At 57.1% G+C, this 23,753-nt stretch overlaps 4 protein-coding genes across 4 annotated transcripts; 1 reads left to right on the top strand and 3 right to left on the bottom strand.

Moving 5' to 3' along the window:
* Positions 1-155: 155 nt before the first annotated feature.
* On the bottom strand, positions 156-4,519 carry F5144DRAFT_571399 (uncharacterized protein). The gene has a single exon (XM_066788828.1). It carries the CDS (start codon positions 4,359-4,361, stop codon positions 594-596), a length of 3,768 nt encoding a protein of 1,255 aa, XP_066642665.1. The 5' UTR covers positions 4,362-4,519; the 3' UTR covers positions 156-593.
* Positions 4,520-4,789: 270 nt separating this feature from the next.
* On the bottom strand, positions 4,790-6,750 carry F5144DRAFT_648306 (uncharacterized protein; the record flags this gene model as incomplete). Its single annotated transcript, XM_066792950.1, has 3 exons — positions 4,790-6,299; positions 6,399-6,441; positions 6,507-6,750. The coding sequence occupies 3 exons, from the start codon at positions 6,748-6,750 to the stop codon at positions 5,219-5,221; spliced, it is 1,368 nt and encodes a 455-aa protein (XP_066642664.1). The 3' UTR covers positions 4,790-5,218.
* A 529-nt stretch (positions 6,751-7,279) lies between these two features.
* Positions 7,280-9,286, bottom strand: F5144DRAFT_489302 (uncharacterized protein; the record flags this gene model as incomplete). The annotated part of the gene is made up of 3 exons (XM_066785721.1): positions 7,280-8,196; positions 8,253-8,433; positions 8,492-9,286. 3 exons carry the CDS (start codon positions 9,284-9,286, stop codon positions 7,280-7,282), a joined length of 1,893 nt encoding a protein of 630 aa, XP_066642663.1.
* Positions 9,287-18,332: 9,046 nt separating this feature from the next.
* F5144DRAFT_547626 (ankyrin repeat-containing domain protein) lies at positions 18,333-23,587 on the top strand (the record flags this gene model as incomplete). Its single annotated transcript, XM_066787481.1, has 6 exons — positions 18,333-18,393; positions 18,587-19,674; positions 19,782-19,917; positions 20,170-20,568; positions 20,708-23,476; positions 23,562-23,587. The coding sequence occupies 6 exons, from the start codon at positions 18,333-18,335 to the stop codon at positions 23,585-23,587; spliced, it is 4,479 nt and encodes a 1,492-aa protein (XP_066642662.1).
* Positions 23,588-23,753: the final 166 nt, after the last annotated feature.

The following is a 23,753-nucleotide window of genomic DNA, read 5'->3' as shown; positions in this document are numbered from 1 at the left end:
TGCACTACTACATAATTAGGGGAGCTTGGTCCAAGAAAGAATCCACAGATTATGTTTCCAGCCCCTGTGCCTGTGAGGTGACGTGGGATGTGTTGATGGGAATGGGATTGGCGGCGGGTAACAGCCGCTGGAACTTGGCAATAACTACAACATAACTTTTAGGGCTGAAAATGTGGAATGCTGCTGTGTGGTGCAAACGCCTTGTCCGTCTTGGCACGGCAACACCGCTTGTAAATTTTGCGGGCAGGTGCCCAGGCACCCTCTGGCCAAAAAAAAAAAACGAACTTCCATTGCAAAGGACCCAAGCAGTCGGCACCCACACTTGGAGTTTGGCTTTTTTTGCCCACGGAGCTTGCTTCAAACGACTACAACAGGTCGTAATTGAAGCTATTTACATCGCGATAGCGGTAAGTTTACCACTTTCGGCCATTCCCTCTTGCCTTCTCTCTTTTCGGGGGTTTCCCCCTTTACTCTCTACTTCTGAATTCTGATTCACCTCTTCTACTCTTCTATCCTTCTCAGAGGCGGCTTCTGCGGAGCTCCTGGCCACGCTACCCAACTGGAAGTACAGTAACAACTGGAACCGACTAGTGCTAGACTGAGGTCTGGGATAGTTCCTCCGACACAGAATTAACGGACACGTTGCTTGCCTTGAACTGTTGCCAGCCCTGCAGTTCTCCCTTCAGATTGGCGAGCCCCTTCGCATCGATGGAATCTGGGCCGTGCGACACCTTGATGTGGCCGGCTGCGGCGTCAAGCAGCATTGCGCCTTCGTCGGATCGGCCCTGCACGTACAAGCGCCGCGCGACGTTGGCCATGCTGTCGTAAAACGCCTCCCCGGACCTACCATCGAGGTTTTTGATGATCTCCCGCAGCATGCTCTGCCGTGTTTTCTCATCCTGATCTTGTGCTTCTAGGTAATCCTCGGCAAGTCCTGGCGGCTCCAGGCTTGGAAGAGGTATCGCGCTGGCCGCTAGCTCAATGCCCCTCTCCATGGTGGCCACCGCTTCTTCGTCTCTGCCCTGGCTGCGAAGGCATCTGAAGCGAGTTATATGGAATGTATCACACCTATTGTATGGGAACACGCCGCAAGTCTCGGGGACCCTTTCAACCGCTTCGACGATTCGGCGGAGCAACTCGTCGATTTCTTCTCCTTCTTTGCCTCGTGCCACCGTTGAGATCTCGCCGCCCATGATGTGGATGGCCGTGCGGATGGGGCCATTTCCGTTTTTGTTGACCCAGTGCTCTCGGATTAACTTGACGGCGAGGTCGCCAGCCTCCTGGAACATGTCGGCCTGCACCATGGCAATTACGTGGCGAACCAAGTACCCGAGTGTTCTGTCGTCTCCCTCAGCATACACCTTGTTTATTTGCTCCATCATGGTTCGGATCTCCTTCTCGCCCTCGGCAAAGCGTCCTCGTTTCTGAAGGATGGATGCGCGGATCGACATGCTGCGGTAGACGGCGTCCAAGCCAACATACGAGACTTTGGCGGCCCGATCGCATATGTCATCGCACAAAGTCGTCGCCTCATCGTACTTCTCGCGCTCGCACAGAGACTCCGCCCTGTTTGCCAGGCACCTGAGCGTCACGCTGTGCTGAGGTCCCATCGCCTTGTTGGCCACGGCGATCGTTCGGTCGATCAGCTTCTCGGCGGCGTCAAGGTTGTTCTCGGTGCGCCACACACGGTCGGCGAGTATCACCCAGACGTGCGCCCCAAACGCGTCGTCGGGCCCGGGCTCCTCCTGAATGAGCGGCTCGATGTGGATGCCGAGGCTGTCGGGGCCCTCTCGGCAGACGGTCATGGCGAGCATAGAGCGCTTCTTCCACTGGGCTAGTTGGCCAGCCCGCGTCAACCACATGTGGATGCAGGTGCGCACTAGGGGGTGCATCTTGAGCACGCCCTCGACGGTGCTCGGAGTCACTAAAGAGTAGCCCATCAAGGTCTCAAGATCCGCTGCCAGTTTCTCGTCCGTGCCAGCCTCGGCAGTGTCATTGGCTCTGCCGCTGTCGTCGTCGTCGACGTCGTCGTCGTCGTGTGCTTGCGCGTGGCCAAGCAAGGTGAAGGGAAACACGATGCCTTTGGCCTCGAGTTTGGCCAGCCGCTTGTTCTCCGCCCCCGTCGCGAACACGCCTATTGGCAACTGAAACTTCCCGCGGTATTTGGAGCCGGGCTCCATCTTAACCCACTCAGTCCACAGGCGCGAGTTGTAGTCGGGAACTAGGTTCCAGTGGTAGGTGCCCTTGTGCCACATCTCCCAGAGCTTTGCCTTTACCCTTGTGAGGGACAACGCGTCGCTGTTCTTTGCCGACAGTAGACTTTGAGCGTTATAGTCGTATGCACTCTTGAGAAACCGCACCGGGATGGATCGGGGGTCGAAGAAGCTCATCAGCGATAAGAGATCGGCTGCTCTGGGCTGCTCGCGCTGGATCTTGTCCAGCGTCGCCAGCCACGTGGTCAGGATGGCGTTGGATGCCCCTGCGTACCGGCGGCGCTCTTGGTATTCGGTGCTGAGCAGCTTCATGCTCTTTTGCACATCCCCGCCGCGCAATATGTCGGCGTAGCCCCTGACCGACATCCGAGCGGCGGGGCGGTTGATGTGGGCTGTGGCCTGGGAGATGGCCAAGGGTACACAGCCGAGCAGGTTGACCAGCTCCCGGGCCTCCCTCTCCACAAAGGCGTTCCTGTTGGAGATTTTGTTTTGGAAGAGCTCCAGGGCTTCCTCCTCGCCCATGGGAGGCACCTGGCGCAGGTTCTCGAAGGAGCTCCCGGTCAGCTTGTCAGCGGCCGTCGAGGTGCGGGACGTTATCAGAACAAAGCCGTGGCTCGTCTGTGGCAGCAGTTGCGTCAGGTGTGGGTCGTCGGCGGGGAGGATCGAGGCATCGTCAAAGTTGTCCAGGATGACGGTCCACCGGCCGTTTTCCTCGCGGCCGAGCCAGTTTCCAACCTTGCGAAGCGTGTCAGTGGGCCAATCTCTCCGGCCGGGCGTGGTGAGACCCAATCTCTCGGCGATGTCATGGTACGATGACTCGAATGTTTTCCATGTGCTTGCGTTGACCCAGAAAACGTGAGACTTGTTGCGGATCGCGTGGGCAAACTGGATGGCGAGCTGGGACTTCCCGATGCCCCCGAGGCCAACCAGGGCCACGCGCTCCCCCCCTCGCCGTGACATATCGCTCAGCCACGTAAAGATTTCTGTCCCTCCAACGAAGTGTGGATCCGGCATAAAGGGCAAGATGGACTCTGGCCGGGAGGTATCTATGGCCCTGCGTATCGCCTTGTCCGATGGCGTATGCAGCATGGCAATGCCCTTGGCCGCTGCCGCGGCCGTCGCGGCTGCATAGGTTTGCCAGCTCTTGTTTTTGTGACTGTCAGCGTAGTCACACACCGCCTTGACTACAAGACAGGGCACCTGCTCCCAAATGCCGGCTGCCTCCATCTCAAAGGCGATGACGTTCTCCCGCTTGGCGATGGTATCCCGCCCAACCCCTGACTTCATGACCGTGTCGCCTGTAGCCACCTCGCCAACATGAATGGCCGGCTGAAACACATCGGCATCAAGCTCTGTGCCAGAGGCAGCAGCTTCCAGCCGTGCCGCGACCCGCTCCCTCTCAACCAAGTAGCTGGCATCACATCCCAGCTTGTCGCAAGCGCTTTCCATGGCCTCCTTGCACGCCTCGTCCGAATCCTCGTTGTGCGGCTGGCATTTACAGTCGTGTTCGATATGGTGTATGTGGCGGTAGTGAGAGTGGAACAGCCTGTCGGACGCCGGATCGGGAAAGGCAAACTTTGTGTGGTGTGCCTGTATCGCCTTCAGGAAAGTCGCCGTCCTCGCCTGCAACCTCTCTCTCCCGAACTCCATGCTCAGGTGAGAGAGGACGCTTGCATTCCCCTTGACCGGGGCGCTCAGGCTGTTCTGGGGCCCGCTCTTTCGCTCGAACCCATGGGGATATTGTCTTCCGAAGTCATACTGCACCACCGAACTGCTGACGACGACGTCACCCAGCAAGATCTCCTTGTCCCCAACCTTGGGCACGCCGCCGCAGATGCCCACCAGCAAGACAAGGCTCAGGCCTGGGTAGCTGAGATCTAGATTACTCGCCACGATGGCCGCGTTGACTTTGCCCATGGTGGGCTGGCCTGCTCGGATGCGCAGCGAGGTGAGCACGACATTGTGCGGCCCCATCCGCCCGTAGACGTAGTAATTGTGGTCTCCGGCCGCTTTCCCCAGCCTTGAGCCAACATCGTCGGGCCACGCTTGATCCAGCGCAGCCACCGCGGCATCGAGCTCCAGAGGCAGAGCGCAGACCACGGCGATCTCGAAGTCCTCGCGGGACGAGGGCGGCTCAAACGCCATCATAACGGTAAAGACCTTAAAGCCGTGCTTGGTGCCTGAAACAGAATGAAGACGACTCAAACCATGTCCATGAAAATGCAAGAAAAACAGGAAGAGCCGCCGAGCTGAGGGGTTAGAGAGTTTGGGGGCCAAGCGGGGATCCCGCTGTGCGCCGCAAGGCTATACTCCCGCCTGCAGAAGAGCGGCGCAGCTGAATGGGTCCCTGCTAATTCGATGTGGATTGGACGTATTAGAGTGGTATAGCGCCCAAGACGGGTGGATTACAGGCCAGAAACGGATAATCCATCGAGTTATGTTGGAGGTAAAGTATAGAATATCACTAAACTGCCTCTAGGTACCGAGGTACAGTACCCTAATCTCTATCTCCGGGAAACCCACCACCTACCGATCCAGAGTACAAGCCGCTCTAGCCCCGCTTCATAAAAACCTTTGAAACGTGTCTGGCAGACCCTGACATCGAGAGAATGCCGCTTGAGAAGTAGAGTGTTGGTGGAAAGTGTCAAGGAGGACGTCCTCGCCCAACTCCTCTACCAGCACCTAGGTATTACCGTATTTCCTTTACTGTTTCCTTGAATTTGCGGCGCACGGGGAAGAGCTATTAAACATCTTCCCTAGGCCTGGGACAACTTCAATCAAAACTCCTTGGTGAATAACAGATAAAGGTCGTTTAGATCGCTCTTTCTCTCCTCCTTGCCACGGCGAGCAAGCCTACAACCTCTGGGCCGACTACCCAGACCTGAATCAAACTGCTGAATAAAGCAAACTCACAAATCCTACTTCAACATCTCATCTTGACATGTAACAATTGACATACAACCGCAGATCGGCCCAGCGCCTAACTACCATACCCGCCTCTTCCCTCACGCAGGCAACTCCGACGCACCCTCCTGACCTGTCTTAGAACCCTCCGCTGTCGGGGGCCTGTGACCCTGTACCTCACCCTGCGCTATATGATAGGGTTGCTGACCATGATCGCCCTGAGCCATATGATAGGCTTGCTGGCCATGATCACTCTGAGCCATGGGATAGGGTTGCTGACCATGGTCACCTTGGGCCACATGATACGCTGGCTGACCTTGACCACCCTGGGGCATATAATAACCATATTGGCCATGCTCACCCGGCGACATAGCCATATAATACCCTTGCTGCCCACCGAACCCACCAAACCCACCACTCTGCACCCCCCAACCCCCGGCAACAGGAGTAGCAAACCCACTCCCCAACCCACTCCCCAGCCCACTGCCCGGCGGACTCAGCGGCGGGCTCACAGGCGGCGACACATCGCCCAGCAACTCGGGCCTGGCCACCCACGCCCCACCCCCACCACCCCCACCACCCCCAGCACCAGACAGTTCCGAAAACGCCAACTGCGGCACCTCCGGCGAGGGCATCTCAGCCAGGGGGGGCGACTTATCAGCGCCAGCATGCGGCGGCAGGGCCGGGACGGTACCCGTCTCTGCGCCGGGGAGTGTGCCGTTGTTGGTGTTGTTATCTTGGTTCTTGTTCTTGTCATTGCCACTGCTGTTGCGGCGGCGGCGGAAGACCAGCCAGAGGGCGGATAGTGCGCCGAGCAGGAGGATGGCGCCGATGGAGGCGCCCGTGGCGATGCCTGCGATTGCGGCCGTGCTGAGGCTGCTGGTGGTGGGGTTGTTGTTTTGGTTGGAGTCGGTCGATGGGTTGGTTGGGATGGGGCTCGGGGGGGAGGTTATGGTGGTGGAAGAGTCGGTGGTGGTGGTTGTGAAGGTTGACTTGGACTGGGTGGTGGTTGGCAGGTGGCCTGAGGACCACTCGATCGTGCCTCCTGTTTCGGTCGGCAGAACCCCGATGCCGGGGATGATGGATGGGGCATAGAAGGCGATGGAATCGTCGTCGGAGGGACAGCTGCACTCGTCGCCTTCTCTGATATTAGTCGGCGCGCCTTCTTCTTCGCAGGCCACCCTTATTGATTGGCCGTTAAATTAGTGTTGTCTAGGTGCTATAGCTGGCCCGAGAAACCGAGGGGAACTATAAGCTATGATATTGATAAGTGATACGCACCATTGATCGAATCCGCAGTAGATCAAGCCTGCCCAGGGGTAGTCTGGTTGTGGTTTCTCGTCAGTCATGCAATTCCATAACTTGTGGGCATCGTCGTCATCGTCATACCGCGGTACGACTTCTTATCAGGGCAGCTTGCGTCCTCGTAATATAGGTCGGTGCATCCGGCCAAGTAGGTTGTGCCATATTCTTCGTTGTAGCAGGCGCCTTCCTCGAGGCAGTGGTCGCCTTTTTGACAGCAGTGAATATTACCGAATGCCACATTTCCGTAGGGGATGAGTACGCCGACCATAAAAGTTCTTGCTGCATAGTAGCAGGTGCCATTGCTCACGAATGGGTCGGGGTCGACCATGCTGACGGTGATTTCCAACACTCAGTAAGGTTGGGGCGAGGATGGGAGGAGGTGAATATATTAACTGCCGATGTAGAAATAGCAATAGGTGGGATCGGTAGGGTTTAAGCGTGAGCAACTAAAAGCAGAAATTGCCAGTAAAATGAGTGTGTTTCGGGGACATCGAAACGCAGGAAGGAGCGAAAGGCCGCATTTTCATTTTTCCCATTCTGTGTTTGCTCCCGTCCGTGAAACCAAGCCCGCCCAAGTTCACTACATTGTCCTCTTCCGTGTTCGTTTTGTGTATTTCTTGGATCTTTGATTTTCCTTCGGCCACTTCGCGAAAATAAAGCCAACCGTGAGTCCTGTGACTTCCGAGCTGAACCATTGCCTATTATTCACACACACTTCATCAACTAGGTTATGACATGATCACAGACTCGTGACTCCTTCATGGTTTGCACAACATTATTGAACTATTTACAATAATTCGAGTATAGTGTCACATACCCACCCGGTAGTCGTACTAAACAAGGATGTACGCGGCTACCTACACCTTCCGGCAAAGCCGCCCATTTTGTGTCGGGATCCACGGCAGCTGGTCCGTTACATACCAATCCTCAGAGCCGACCGCCGTCGGGGCATAGAACAGACCCGTTGGATCGTACTTCTTCTTCAGCTTGAGCAGGCGGTCATAGTGCGCACCATAGAAGGCCTGCTGGAAGTCGGGCTCGTTGATGTCGCCCTCGGACATGTACGAGCCCGCACCGGGCGACACCTCGCGCCAGCGCGCCATCCAGTCGTTGGTCAGCGTCTCGCTGGCCTGCTGGATCACGGCGTCGGTCGAGCCGGCCGGCCACCCCGCGCTGAGGATGAAGAAGCCCTTGGCCTTGCGCCACGCCGGGTTGACGCTGTTGTCCTGCTTGGCGCCCGGGTTCGGCGCCGACCGGATGTTGTAGCCCACCAGCGTGCCGCCGCCCTCGACCGCGTGCCGCACCGCCGCGAGCGTGTCGCCCAGCTTGGCCGCCTCGAAGTTCTCCTTGGGGAAGAGCCGCGAGGCCGCGTGGCTGGTGGAGCCGCCGACGCCCTCCCCGTTGGGGAAGGTGTCGGTGTAGGCCTGGTACATGGTCGGGTAGTCTTTGATGACGGGAGTGATGGCGATGCCCAGGTTGGCCAGGTCGTCGAGGAAAGGCGTGACGAGCGAGGTGAACTCCGGCTTCGTCATGTTGGCGCCCCACATGGGCATCATGTTGAAGCTGAACTCGTTGGGGCTTGTTCTCCTCACGAGGAAGTAGCCGAACGCGCCCGCGGAGGTGAAGGTGTCGAAGTAGGTCATGTAGGCGCCGAGGGCATCGAAGAAGGTGTCGGGCGAAACGTCGGGGCCGGTGGTATACGAGTAAGTCATGGTGGTAGTGGGCACCTTGGGGTAAGCCCGGATAGTGATCGACGTCACTACACCGTATGTGCCTGTACTCGAGTTAATAACGGGAATCTTCTGACAAGCAGAGATAGGGCAAACTTACTGCCACCGCCACCGCGGAGGGCCCAGTACAGGTCCGGGTTTTCATCCTCGTTGGCCCTGACGAACCGCCCATTGGGCAGCACCACGTTCAGTTCCAGAATCTGGTCAGCAGCCATGCCCACGAGAGCCGCCATGGGCGAGTGGCCGCCTCCGGCACTGTACCCGCCGGCAATACCCACAGTCTGTGGTGGTATGTTAGTGGTCAGCGGCCTCGTGAGGGGCAAGGCATGAACAACTTACCCGGCACATGCCGCCAACGACAGTGACGTCGTGCTCTTCAGCAGCAGCGTAGATCTCTTCCGTCACAACACCACTGCCTAGCCGGAACGCGGGTCCGCTGTATCCCCTGCAGTTGTAGTCGGCCAAGAACTCAATGTCCTTAAGCTTGTGCGTCCAGACCGAGAGCGCCCCCGCACCGATAGACTTGTCGGCGAAGTCATGGCCCGTGTTCTTCACAACCAGGCGGAGGTTGGAGTTGCGCGCAAAGTTCAGCGCAAGCTGGATATGCTCGACCTTGGTCACGGCGACCGAGTAGGCCGCGTAGCCGCCCAGGGTGCAGTTGCTGGCGGTCGGGTCGTCGGTCGGCAGACACGTCCGGCCCTGGTAGAGCGGCCACATAATCGACGTGGGGTCGTCGACGTGCAGGTAGGGGCTGCCCCATTTTGCCGTCACCTCCGCGCAGGCGGCCGCGTCGTACTCGGGCCGGTTGCTGTAGCACGGCGCCGCGAGGGGCACCGTCTCGATGAGCGCACCGCCGAGCGCCGTGTTGAACTTGGCCCAGGTCTGCTGCGACGGCCACGCGGCGTCGCCGGGCATGGCTCGGCACTTTTCTTTTTTGGCATTGAGGTCGGAGGTGGCCGCCGCGTCGCCAAAGCTGAATAGGGGGTCGCTTTTGGCGACGGTTGAGTCCGTCAGTTGGGCATTTTCCCACGCGAAGCGCGTAGGACACTTTGCTGCGATGGCCGCAGCGCTGGTGTGGTCGGCGAACACGGCCAAGAGGGCTGCGATCGCCGTGGACCGGAGTGCAGAAGCCATTTTGGCGGCTGTGAAAAGTGTCTTGAGGGAGCAGCTTGGGGAAGGTGACAAGAGGCTGCTTCCTTGTCCATCCATGCCCTCGGAAGCCGGCACCTTATATAGGCCTCCTTCCTCCCAATTTAGCTCTGAATGCGCACTACCCTCATGAGGGGAAGACGCGCATCCGGTTACCGAAAAACCCCAGCTAGTGCTGCCGGGCATCCTTGATCATGGCATGGTGTTGAAGAACCAACCATGCCGAAAATGCAACCTCCCGCATGTGAACCTTGTCCGTTCATTGCCAATTGCGAACCGTAAGCCGTCCCCTCCCCGGCATTCTCCCCCTGTAAGCCGTGACCAACAACATGGCCGCTTGGGGTTGAATGCAAGGAACGATTCCGAGCCAATAGGGGGCCCCTGGATCCATGCAGACCGCATGGCAACCGCAGCAAGCCTCCTGCACCAGGGTCGTGTCTCACTTGCCAATGTCCGAAGCGGGAGCAACTTCATCTCTCGCAATGAGGGGACTTTGCTCGGCAGGCAGACCTGACTTCCGTGGAGTTGTGGTTTTCGGAAGAAAGTGAGGGAGTAAATAAACCTCCCTAGTAGCCGGCTGCGGGGAGTCCGGAGGTGGCCTTGGCACGGGCCGGCCGTAGGCATTGTCGGAGGTGCCGTCGGAGGTGCCGGAGTTGGAGATTCTCGTCCCATCGCAAACTCGGTGTATTAAGTCACTGGCCTCCCGTCTCTCTCCGATACAAACACTCACCAGCGACCACGATTCCGACTCATGCTCCCTCAGGTAGAAGCAACAAGCACGGTCAATGCCAAAGAATAGAAAAAAGAAAAAAAAGGAAAAAGAAGCCCTTCAGGCACACCTGGCCCTTCCCAACAACCCAGCTCCCCACTCCTCCCCTCCCACTCCTTCCGAGGATGGTCTAGCCGTCCACCTCCATCTCCGAGCCAACGTCACCGGCGACGTCGTCAGGGGAGACGTACGCCGGATCGTTGGCATCGGCGACGGAAGTGGGGGCAGAGGGCTTCGAGTACGATGGGAAGGCGATGGAACCCATCACCGTCATTGGTTCCCCTTCGATGGCCAAGGGGGGTACATGATTAGAGAGCATGGGCTCAGTAATCGACGGGTATTCGATGACGGCGATGCGGCGAGTGGGAGGGATTTGGACGAGGACGGCAAAGCCAGAACACGATACCTAGGCAGTGAGGGCGAGAGATTTCCTTGTCAACTTCCTGGCTGCTATCGCCGTCCAGATCCAACCATTCGGGCGCAAGCCGGCGGCGCTGATCGACTATGTAACCAACCATCAGTCGGTCCTGCAAACTCCACCTTTGGGCCATGTCGTCTCCAGATTCCTTGATATCTACTTTCTCAACACATTGCAGCAGTCGCCGGGGGGGTTGTGGGTGGAAAGAGTGGTCTCCTCGCCGGTCATCCTTATACGGTCCTAAGCTTGGTGTGTTCAAGGTACCTGAACGAGGAGCATAGGATGGACGGGGAAATGGGATGGACAGGAATGATGGGATGGACAAAGAGGATGGGATGAATGGGGGCAATCAGACGGAAGTTCAGTATGCACTTTCACCCCGGGGGCGGACGCAACAGGACGAGAGGGATGAGGGACTGTTTATATCCCTACATCGCGGACTTGATGGGGCGTTTGATGATTACGATATGGCCCATCGCCAGCGGAGGACACTGGCAAAACCCGCATCAGCCATATAACCAGCGGCAAATCGACATCGATGACGAGGTGCCCAAGCATCTTGATGGTGCTGGCCATCGGTGAAGCGATGTAATCGACCTTCACCGTCCTCTCCATAGGAGTCTCGTGTTCCTCGGGGATGTTATCCACCGGGTTAGGGCGATGGATATATTTGAGCGCTCGTCGCTATCGGTAGCCTCGCCGCGGTCGCCACGTAGGGCTAGATCGCTCATTTCTTCGTGAGGTGGTGGTGGAAGATTGCCAATATTGTTAACGGAGAAGAAAGTTGGAGGCTCGGCTCAGGCGATCGGCCCTCAGTCCAAAAGGACTGCGGGCTCGCAAAATTGGTATAACCATGCCCATACAACCATTCGAAACATACCTTAGGTACACCACCTACAAAGCCCCTCCCTCCCCCAAAAAGGACAAATGCTAAGATATAACAAGAGAAGAGAACCCCACCACTACCTATCCATAGGTAGGTAGGCACCAATTCAGGTCTGTTCTCCTCAAGCATCCACCATGTGACGGCAGGTTCTAACCCTAACCCTGGCCGCAACCCGAGTGGTGGTCTGTGCGCCTCCCACCTGTGTTTTCCCACAGTTGTGCGAATCCTATATCTTAATTCTTTTCTTTTCTTCTCTTTAGCTTTAGATTCACGTAATTGAGTGGGATCATTTGAGCCTTTGTGCCTCTATTCCTCGCTCGCTCGTCACAATCTAAAGCTCATTTTCCATCGCCTGGGAAGGCTTCAACAATCCCAACTGAAGAACCGATTGGGGTCGCTGTCATACGACCGACCGACCGAACACACTGCTTGGCAGTCAACCGAACGAATCAGCAAGACAGCTGAAGATCCACTGATCTGCGGACCAGCCGGCCGAACGAACCGATTGGACAAGATGTCCCAGAACGAAGGTGCGCGTGCGCGCAAGGAAGTCCGCTTCAACGATGCGGCCGAGACCCTGGCGAAGAACACGAAGCGCCGCGACGGCAGACGACTGTCGGCGCCCACGATTGAACATGACGATGAACCCGAGCACCCGGCTCGGCCGACTTACGAAGATTTCAAGCGAGAAGTCACCGATTGCCTGGACAATGTCCGGTACCGTCAGACGACTGATGACCTGGTGTCTGAGACGCGGGTTAAGATTGCCCAGTTTGCGGATATCTACCAGAAGAAGACCCGTACTAGGGAACCCGGCATGCCTCTACAAGTCTGGGTCGATGGGAATGACATTCCTGGTGTGACTGGAGTTGTCGATGCCGACGAATTTGCGAAGCTCGTAGTCTCAAACCCCCACGAAGTGTTCAAGGAAGTCAAGCTGCGTTGTTTCATGGCAATGGCATATGCAAAACAGGTCAAGGAATTGCACGCAACGGCGCAGGAGCTGGATAACAACATGAAGCTTATCCACGACTGGGTTTCTGTCCTGCACGACAGCCCTGCGGTGGCTGCGGGCGACCGAGTTGATGACTGGGCCACCACCATTACCGACCAGCAGGCTACCATCGATCGCTTGCAAGAAGAGGCCCGCGACTTGAATCAAGCCATCGCCGACATGGTGGTGCACAGCCGAATCCACAACCAGGGAGGTCGCCAGGGCAGTGTGGCCTCGAATGCGACCAATCCCGACAACGGCAGCAAGCGTAGCGGCAAGGTCCCTGACCCCCCGATCTGGTACAATGAGGCCGATCGCGACACGCAAGAATTTGAGCACTGGCACCGTGCCATCGAAAACAAGATGAAGGTCAATGCTGACCATTTCCACGACGATACGGCCCGACAGGCCTACATCGAATCGCGCCTGGGAGGCAAGGCTTCTCGCGAACTTGCGCCGTACCTGCGCGATACACACCCTGAACCGATCAATACCTCGACCCGGTTGCTTACCCACCTCTGGGAGAACTACCACGATCCCAACCAGGCCGAGAAGTCGCTGGACGATTACAACAAGTTGAAGATGAAGCCTGGCGACGAATTCAACACGTTCAAGAACGACTTTGTACGCCTTGCTGGTGAATGCGGCAAAACCCGTGCCCAGTGGAAGGCCGAGCTCAAGCGCAAGTTGACGACCGATCTGCAGCGCCAGTTGGCTGCTGCATACGTGGACCCGACGGTCACCTTTGATCAATTTGTTCGTCTGGGTTCAGAGATTGCCTTGGTCAACAAGCAGGCCAAAGAGGAAGCGGCTGCGCGCCGACAGAACGGACCAGTTGCTCGGCCGCCATCCGGCAGAACCAACCCGGCCAAGATTATTGCCAATGGCAATGGTGGAGGTCCAACCGCCGACCGCGGTGGTGCCGCACCGACTGGCCTAACCCCCGACATGGTGCGCAAGTTGTACGAAGAAGGCCGCTGTTTCCATTGCCGCGAGAAGGGTCATCTGAGCAAGGATTGCCCCCAGAAGCCCCCCAAGCCGGCAGCACCAACGGCTAACCCTGGGGATCGCGAGGCCCGTATTCAGGAGATTCAGCAGCGCTGGGCAACGGCCCAGCCGGAGGAGCAGGGCCAATCTAATCAGGACCAGTCGGAAAACTAGAATCCCTGGGTAACGAAGTCTCCCTCCCAGGGGTGATGTCTGTTGAGAGTGGTGGAGCTGGCTTCCTGTGCGGTTATCTCGGTGGTGAACCTCTCCTTACTACCGTTAAGATAGCGAATAATGGAACGTCCTTGACTACATCCGCCGCTCTGATCGATACGGGAGCAAACGGATACCTCTTCGTAAGTAAGAAGTTTGCATCGCGGCTGCGAAAGACCCTGTTTTTGAAAGAATTCACTGCATTTGAGCCCGCGGCAGTTAGCGGGCACGATCGAAAAAACCCCCAGATGATCACGGCTGCGCTGCAGGGCCATTTGACGATACAGAACCGAACTATTCGCAACGAATGGATGATCGAGATCAACACAATTCACGACTTGATTATCGGCCGCAAGTGGTTCGACTTCCACGACGTGATGGTCGATTGTAGGCGCCGTCGCCTAGTTTACCCGGTCGAATGGCTCCCAGATCCGACTTGTTGGAAGGCCAACGACATCTCGTTGGACCATGTGGGCAGCGAGATGATCGTCCCAGACCTAAAGACCATTGAGGATATTCAACGACGCGACCGGTTGATGGAGCAAGAAGATCGTCGTCGCCGGGATGGTCGAGCCTCAGCAATCCGGAACCGGATCGCCGAACTGGAAAGGCGAGAACCGACACCACCCAAGAAGACTGTTACCTTCGCTAGCCAGGTCACAATTTTAGCCCGACCGCTTCTAGACCCAACCGCGCCGACCACGCCTCAGGACGAGGGTCTCCGCAAGATGGAACGGGCCCTAGGGACGCGGTTGCCGCCGCCTCCGCCGCCATCTAACACGACGATCGCCGCGATCCGAGGTCGCCCTGGTCGGACGAACCCGGACCCTTCCAAGCAGGGCACCGATGCCCAAGGTCCGTATACCCTACGACGTGATTCCATTGGCTGGTATAAGCATCGTCCCCTCCAAATGGCGGTGCTGGGAGCGATTGGTTTCCACCGAGCCGCCCGGGACGCCCGGACCAGCTGGATCACTCTGAACGAGCTGGATAGAATGATTGAGAGCAAGCGGATGGAATCCGACGGGTCAGACCTCCGGCAACAGGTACTGAGCCAAGTCCCTACCGCCTACCACGACTACCTGGATGTGTTTAGCAAGGCAGACTCGGATACAATGCCCCCATCCCGAGCCAAGGTCGACCACCATATCGAACTACTGCCCGGCAGGCAACCTGAAGACCTTGGGTATAGCTCCCTGTACAAGCTGTCCGTCGAAGAACTCGAAACAGCCCGCAAGTACATCGCCGAGAACCTCCAAAAGGGATTTATCGAGCCCAGCAATGCTCCCTGGGCCGCGCCGATCCTATTTGCCCTGAAGGGCGATGGGTCACTCCGCTTCTGCGTCGACTACCGCAAGCTCAATGCGATAACCAAGAAGGACCAGTACCCACTGCCTCTGATTGACGAAACCCTCGCCCGAATTGCCAAGGCGAAGGTGTTCACGAAGATCGACATCCGCCAAGCGTTTCATCGAATCCGGATGAGCCCGGACAGCGTGGATTTGACTACCTTCCGGACAAGGTACGGCGCCTACCGGTTCAAGGTGCTACCGTTTGGGTTGACCAACGGCCCAGCCACTTTCCAGCGATTTATCAACAATACGCTGATGGGCTACCTGGACGATTTCTGTAGCGCGTATATCGACGATATCCTGATCTTTTCCGAGAACCAGAAAGATCATGAAGAACATGTGCAGAAGGTCCTACAACGATTACGTGAAGCCGGCCTGCAAGCCGACATCAAGAAGTGCGAGTTCAACGTTGTCAAGACCAAGTTCCTAGGCTTCATTGTTGGGACTGACGGCATTGCCCCCGATCCAAAGAAGCTGGACGCTGTGGAGCGCTGGGAGACGCCGACGACCATCAAAGGTGTTCAATCCTTCCTCGGCTTCTGCAACTTCTACCGTCGGTTTGTCCGCGAGTATGGACGGGTCGCCCGCCCGTTGATCAACCTGACGAAAAAGGAGGCCCCGTTCGCCTGGACAGCCGATTGTCGACGTGCGTTCGAAGAGCTGAAGCAGCGGCTCCTAACCGCTCCCGTTTTGAGCCATTTCCATCACGGAAAGCCAACCCGGGTTGAGACGGATGCGTCGCAGGGTGTAATCGCCGGCGTGATGTCCCAGCTGCAAGAGGACGGCCAGTGGCACCCAATTGCTTACTTTTCCGAAGCCCTGCGCGGGGCTGAACACAACTACCACATCCACGACAAGGAGCTGTTAGCGGTGATCCGAGCACTACAGTACTGGCGGGCAGAGCTGATCGGTCTGCAGACCGAAGAGCCTTTCCTAATCATCTCTGACCACGAGGCATTGAAGTACTTTAGCACTAAGCGGCTACTCAATATCCGACAGGCGGGCTGGGCAGAGTTGATGGCCCAATACCACTTCCAGATCACGTACCGCCCGGGTAGCGAGAACGCAGCGGCCGATTCGTTATCCAGAAAGACTGAAGACACCACGACGCAGAAGGCGAAGCGCGAGGCATACCGTACGATGCAAATCTTTACGACTGCTCGCCCTGGCCGTGAGGCAGACCGGAGCATTACAGCCGTAGCCACAGTCCTGGCACTCGACGAGGATGTCTCACCCCCACAAGGCTCTGGGTTCCAACTGGTAGACGACCTCCTAAACGCCAACCGTACTACACCCGAGCTCGAGGAATATCGCCAGCAGGCTCGAGTCGAGGAGAGCGATTTCAGCTTGTTTGGTGACCGCCTATTACTCCACGCAGGGAAACTAGTCGTACCAACCAGCCTTCGAACCCGGGCGATCCAGGAAGCTCACTGCCGACTGACGACCGCCCACCCGGGCCGGAACAAGACCAAGAAGCTGGTCAAGGCGAGGTACTGGTGGCCCCGGATGACGGGCGACATTGAGACCTTCGTCGACAACTGTATGCCCTGTAGGTCTTCGAAGTATCCCCGCGACAAGACCCCAGGACTGTTGAAGCCGATCCCGGCCCCACAGCGTGGCTGGCAATGCCTGGTTGTGGACTTCAAGTCGATGCCCCTCGACAAGTACGGATACGATAACGCGTTGGTCATGATTGACCGTTTGACGAAGGCATCATGGACCGTCCCATGCAAGAAGGACGCCACTGCACGCGATGCGGCCCGGATGTACTACGAGGGGCCATACAGGATCTTCGGCTTACCGCAGGAGGTCATCAGTGATCGCGGACCCCAGTTCAGGGCCGCTTTTACGGATGAGCTCTCCCGTATCCTCGGAATTGACTGGAAATTGGCTACGGCGGGTCACTCCCAGACCGCTGGTCAGGTCGAGAACCTGAACCAGTATATCGACCAGCGATTACGACCGTTTGTGGGCCATTATCAGGACAACTGGTCGCGGGCGATACCCGCTCTCGATGCAGCCCAGATGGGCCTACCGCACGACAGTACCGGGATACAACCACACGAGGCACTGTTCGGCTTCCCGATGCCGATGCCGTTCGACTGGGAGGCTCGGACTCAGAGCTTCGCCGACCACACCAACGCCGACCAATCGGCTCGGGAACAAGCCCAGGATACGGCACGTTGCATCCAGGGCTACGTCGACTACGCCCGCGAGATGATCCAGAAGGCCCAAGCCAGGCAAACGGAACAAGCGAATCGCCATCGCCGCGAGCCAGACTTTGATGTCGACGACCGCGTCATGATCATCAAGAAAAACGAACTCACCGACCGGCCGAGCGACAAGCTATCTTACCCGATTACGCAGCAGCACTACCGAGTGATCGGGAGGACGGCCGAGGGCGCCTACCAGCTGGAGGTCCCCGAGACATGGAAGGGATCGACAGTGTTCACAGCCGACCGATTGAGGCGTTACCCGAATAACCCATTGCCCGGCCAGGCTGCAGAGAACCCACCGGGCGAAGACGAGACTGGTACGGGTGCCGAGGAATGGGAGGTCGAGAGGATCCTGGCTAGCCGTCTGCGGTACGGCAAGCTACAATATCAAGCAGAGTGGCGCGGATGGGACCCGGATCCCGAATGGTACCCAGCATCGGACTTCAAGAACGCACCAGCGGCCCTACAACGCTACCACGATGATAACCCGGACCAGGCGGGTCCCCCAATGCGTTTAACCGAATGGTTGCTGGCTGCGGCTGAGGATCGTTTCGACGATGTGGAGCACCCGGACGATGACCGGCCGGTTGTTAGATCTGCGTTACCACGGACGGCGCGACGGTTACAACGGAAGAAGGTTTAACTGGGGAGAACGATTACAATCCGGTAGTGGGAAAGCTCGAGGCGAGCTTTTTTGGACCCGGGGGATGTGACGGCAGGTTCTAACCCTAACCCTGGCCGCAACCCGAGTGGTGGTCTGTGCGCCTCCCACCTGTGTTTTCCCACAAGAGGGACCGTGCCGCTTCGCGGCCCGCCAAAGGAAGCCTGGAGGAACGCGCCGGTGCAATTAGCCCACGGCCGCATCACAATGCCGTCGTTCGATTAGTTTTAGGATGGCTGATAAATGTTGGGAAGCAAGCAAGAGCAGTTCTTTGGTCAGTCTCAGAAGTTAGTAATACAGCACAGCGGTGCTCTAGGGCTGGCTGGTAGTTCGGGGATTTTGAGCATGGTTTGGTGACGAGAATGGGTTTCTACTTACAACTCCCACAGAGCCAACTGGTACAAAGCAACTGAAATCTGCAAAAAGAACTGACAACTCAATTAACGTTCTTTAGTTCCTGAGGCAGCCGGACACCCGTTATTCCAACAGATGGCTGCCGCAAAAGGCAGTTTCTTGGCATTGATCACTTCCAATCATGCCATCCGGCGGGCTAGAGGGTGCTGTATGCAAGCGCCCACAGCATCAGGGCCCCCAACGTGCGTGTGTGTAATTGGTGAGAGCCTGTTGTTGCGGCCTGATCCCACCCGGCCTGGTCCTTTTCAGCTTGCTCTCGTTTTTCTATGGCAACTGTTGTACAAGGCTGCGCTCCCCAGTGTGATAAAACAATATGTCGTTGTCACGTCGCCTCTCTCTCCTCGGGTGACTCAATTCCAGCTTCCGTCAATGTAGGCCAACCGTATAATCCTAACATTCTGCTCGTCAATCTGACGGTCTCATCCGCTTTCATCCGCACCATGACATCCCACAACGCTCTCGACAGCCCCGACTACTATGGGGTCGCTTGGATCGCTGCTCTTCCCATCGAGCGGGCCGCTGCAAAAGCGATGCTCGACGAGGAACATGCGCCTCCAACTGGCTTCGTTAGACACCAAACCGATGCAAACGTTTATACATGGGGTCGGGTGGGTGAGCACAACATCGTCATCGCCTCTCTTGCCGCCGGAGTCTATGGAACTACCTCGGCTGCGACCACGGCCTCGAGCCTGCTTGCCTCTCTGCCATCCATCCGTGTTGGTCTTTTGGTCGGCATAGGCGGCGGCATCGCCCGACCGGACGAGGATTACGATATACGGCTCGGCGACGTTGTCGTGAGCCAGCCCGACGGGACCACAGGCGGCGTCTGCCAGTACGACTTGATCAAGGCCAAGTCTGGTGACAGGCGTGAGCGCAAAGGCTTTCTCAGACCACCTCCGACCGTCCTCCTTAATGCGCTTGCCAGCATCCAGGCCGATCACGAGTCGATGTACTCCAAGGTTCCCAACTTCCTTCAACAGATGCTAAAGAAGAACCCGAAAATGAACAGGAGATCCAAGCAAAGTCCTGGCTATATTCACCAGGGCACCGACAACGACCGGCTCTTCCAATCTTCGTGCGACCACGTCCCCGGGCCGGACTGTCGGGGCTGTGACACGGCTGGCGAGGTTGAACGCGATGCTCGAGACACCACCGACCCCGAGATCCACTACGGGACTATCGCATCCGGCAACTCGCTTGTTAAAGACGCCGCTACGCGTGATCGGATTGTTGCCGACATCGGCGAGGACTGCATCTGCTTTGAGATGGAAGCAGCCGGCCTGATGAACCACTTTCCCTGTCTTGTGATCCGAGGGATCTGCGACTACGCCGATTCCCACAAGAACGATCGATGGCAACGCTATGCCTCAGCCACCGCCGCTGCGTATACCAAGGAACTCCTAGCGTACGTGCCGGTTCAGGAGGTCCAGGAGACCAAGAGGGCAGGGGACGTGCTTAATCAAGTTAGTGGTTCTATATCCTCCCATGCCCCGTGGCCTGGCCGAGCGAATAAACAAGACACAGTAATCACCTCACTTCGGAGGCATTCTGACTTACATTAATTAAACAGAAACTCGATAGTGTGCAGCAGACCACTGATTCCATCCAGGCCGACCTTCGTACCGAGAAGATCGAGCGCTGGCTTCGACCCTCTGATCCCTCTACAAACGCCAACCACGCGAGGGAGCTCCGCCATGAGGGGACAGGTGCGTGGCTCCTGGAAAATCCGGTCTTCCAAGAGTGGCACTCGGGGTCGCGTCGATATTTATGGCTGCATGGGCTCGCGGGATGTGGAAAGACGGTTCTCAGTGCGACTGTGCTGGATCATCTCGCAAAGGGAAACGACCGTCGTATCCTCAGCTTCTTCTTTGACTTTAGCGACACGGCAAAGCAGACCGTAGGTGCCATGCTGCGGTCACTTGCTTTTCAACTCTACCGAGACAAGGCTAGTTCTGCAGGTGTTCTTGACGCCTCATTCCAAGCACACCAGGACGGCCGTGACCAACTTGCAACAAAGACGCTCTCAGATGTTCTATTCAAGATGCTTGCCGTCCAGAAGAAGGTCTCCATCATTTTGGACGCCTTAGACGAGTCGACAACGAGGGCCGACCTACTCCTCTGGATTAAGGACGTAGTGTCCAGGCCAGAGCTGGACCACGTCCAGCTGATTTGTACCGGTCGGCCTGAAGCCAAGTTTCTGCACGACATCCCCTCGTTGATAGGGGAGGGAAACTGCTTAGAACTCAACAGGCAGGCTGTCAACGCCGATATCCGATCATACGTCGCAGCACAGCTTTCGCAACGACGCGAATTTCGGGACAAGCCCTTGTCGCAGGATCTCCTCGAGCTGATCCAGAGTAAGGTTGGGGACGGGGCTGGCGGGATGTGAGATATCACTGCTTCGATCGATATGCTGATGGTTTGTTGACACGGTGCTTAGGTTCAGGTGGGCGTTCTGTCAATTGGACAGCCTAGCTCGATGCCGTCATGAGGCAGCTATTGAGGAGGCTCTCGCATCTTTGCCGCGGACCCTGGAAGACACGTACCGACGCATGATTGAATGCATACCGACGGAGCTTAAAAACGACGCGATGCGGCTCCTGCAGTTTCTAGTGCACTCGACGCGACCTCTCAAGCTGGCCGAGGCTAAAGAAGTAATAGCAACGCAGATCGAAAACGAGCCGCGAGGGTTTGACGTCAAGCGTCGACTGTTTTGCGATACTGATGTTTTGGACTACTGTCCTAGCTTAGTGACAGTCGTTCAGGGCACCGACAAAGAGCTACATCTTGCCCACTTTTCGGTCAAAGAGTACCTTCTCGGAGAGGACCAGTTCAACATTACGACTGCTAGCATTCCCATCGCAAGGACATGCTTGAGTTATCTTACAGACATAAACGGTAGCCACAAAGAGATTAAACAGGGTTTCCCAATGGCAAGATTTGCGGCGGAAGTCTGGACAGACTATGCGGGGTTGGCTCAAGCTTCAGAAGATATACTTCGAGCAATGGTTAGGTTCCTAGAAGAGGAAGTGACGTTCCAGCGATGGGCTCGTTTGTATCAGGCTGATAGGGCCTGGGACCATGATCCAGGTCCTCCACGAGGCCCCAGGCTCTACTATGCTTGCTTCGCTGGGCTCGTAACAGCTGCGCAAATTCTTATCAGCAAAGGAGCAGACGTCAACGCGCAGGGCGGCGAATACGGCAACGCTCTCCAAGCCGCCTCATCGAGAGGCCATCAAGAGATTGTCAAACTGCTCTTGGATAAGGGAGCAGACGTCAACGCGCAGGGCGGCGAATACGGCAACGCTCTCCAAGCCGCCTCATTGAGAGGCCATCAAGAGATTGTCAAACTGCTCTTGGACAAGGGAGCAGACGTCAAAGCGCAGGGCGGCAGATACGGCAACGCTCTCCAAACCGCCTCATCGGAAGGCCATCAAGAGATTGTCAAACTGCTCTTGGACAAGGGAGCAGACGTCAACGCGCAGGGCGGCGGCGAATACCGCAACGCTCTCCAAGCCGCCTCATCGAGAGGCCATCAAGAGATTGTCAAACTGCTCTTGGACAAGGGAGCAGACGTCAACGCGCAGGGCGGCAGATACGGCAACGCTCTCCAAGCCGCCTCATTGAGAGGCGATCAAGAGATTGTCAAACTGCTCTTGGATAAGGGAGCAGACGTCAACGCGCAGGGCGGCTTCTACGGCAACGCTCTCCAAGCCGCCTTATCGGAAGGCCATCAAGAGATTGTCAAACTGCTCTTGGATAAGGGAGCAGACGTCAACGCGCAGGGCGGCGGCGAATACCGCAACGCTCTCCAAGCCGCCTCATCGAGAGGCCATCAAGAGATTGTCAAACTGCTCTTGGACAAGGGAGCAGACGTCAACGCGCAGGGCGGCTTCTACGGCAACGCTCTCCAAGCCGCCTTATCGGAAGGCCATCAAGAGATTGTCAAACTGCTCTTGGATAAGGGAGCAGACGTCAACGCGCAGGGCGGCGGCGAATACCGCAACGCTCTCCAAGCCGCCTCATCGAGAGGCCATCAAGAGATTGTCAAACTGCTCTTGGACAAGGGAGCAGACGTCAACGCGCAGGGCGGCGAATACGGCAACGCTCTCCAAGCCGCCTCATCGGAAGGCCATCAAGAGATTGTCAAACTGCTCTTGGACAAGGGAGCAGACGTCAACGCGCAGGGCGGCTTCTACGGCAACGCTCTCCAAACCGCCTCATCGGAAGGCCATCAAGAGATTGTCAAACTGCTCTTGGATAAGGGAGCAGACGTCAACGCGCAGGGCGGCTTCTACGGCAACGCTCTCCAAGCCGCCTTATCGGAAGGCCATCAAGAGATTGTCAAACTGCTCTTGGATAAGGGAGCAGACGTCAACGCGCAGGGCGGCGGCGAATACCGCAACGCTCTCCAAGCCGCCTCATCGAGAGGCCATCAAGAGATTGTCAAACTGCTCTTGGACAAGGGAGCAGACGTCAACGCGCAGGGCGGCGAATACGGCAACGCTCTCCAAGCCGCCTCATCGGAAGGCCATCAAGAGATTGTCAAACTGCTCTTGGACAAGGGAGCAGACGTCAACGCGCAGGGCGGCTTCTACGGCAACGCTCTCCAAACCGCCTCATCGGAAGGCCATCAAGAGATTGTCAAACTGCTCTTGGATAAGGGAGCAGACGTCAACGCGCAGGGCGGCTTCTACGGCAACGCTCTCCAAGCCGCCTCATTGAGAGGCGATCAAGAGATTGTCAAACTGCTCTTGGACAAGGGAGCAGACGTCAACGCGCAGGGCGGCTTCTACGGCAACGCTCTCCAAGCCGCCTCATTGAGAGGCGATCAAGAGATTGTCAAACTGCTCTTGGATAAGGGAGCAGACGTCAACGCGCAGGGCGGCTTCTACGGCAACGCTCTCCAAGCCGCCTTATCGGAAGGCCATCAAGAGATTGTCAAACTGCTCTTGGATAAGGGAGCAGACGTCAACGCGCAGGGCGGCGAATACGGCAACGCTCTCCAAGCCGCCTCATTGAGAGGCCATCAAGAGATTGTCAAACTGCTCTTGGACAAGGGAGCAGACGTCAAAGCGCAGGGCGGCAGATACGGCAACGCTCTCCAAGCCGCCTCATTGAGAGGCGATCAAGAGATTGTCAAACTGCTCTTGGATAAGGGAGCAGACGTCAACGCGCAGGGCGGCGGCGAATACCGCAACGCTCTCCAAGCCGCCTCATCGAGAGGCCATCAAGAGATTGTCAAACTGTTTGAAAAAAGGGGCGGTATGACATCGTCTTTGAAGCGCTCCAGCTCTAGAATTCCAGGCAACCTGAAAAAAAAAGCTTCGTCCTATGGTCCCTGAACCAGTTGATCAAATGGCCAATCGAGAGTAGAAGCTCGTTGCGATGCGTCTTGGGTTCGGGTCCTAGATGTTCGATCACCCAGGTGGAAATGGGGAAGTCTATAGGATAGCCGCCATCTCCTGTTGATACCTCTCGTGTAAGAAGCCAAGAAGGGAATCAGTTTGTACGCGGGCTAAACCGGGACCTTCAGTATGAG

This window comes from Chaetomium tenue, assembly GCF_020726465.1.
Source record: "Chaetomium tenue strain MPI-SDFR-AT-0079 chromosome Unknown F5144scaffold_4, whole genome shotgun sequence".
Lineage (NCBI taxonomy): Eukaryota > Fungi > Ascomycota > Sordariomycetes > Sordariales > Chaetomiaceae > Chaetomium > Chaetomium tenue.
The sequence above is the reverse complement of the archived record's forward strand: the minus strand, read 5'-3'. Positions and strand labels throughout refer to the sequence as shown.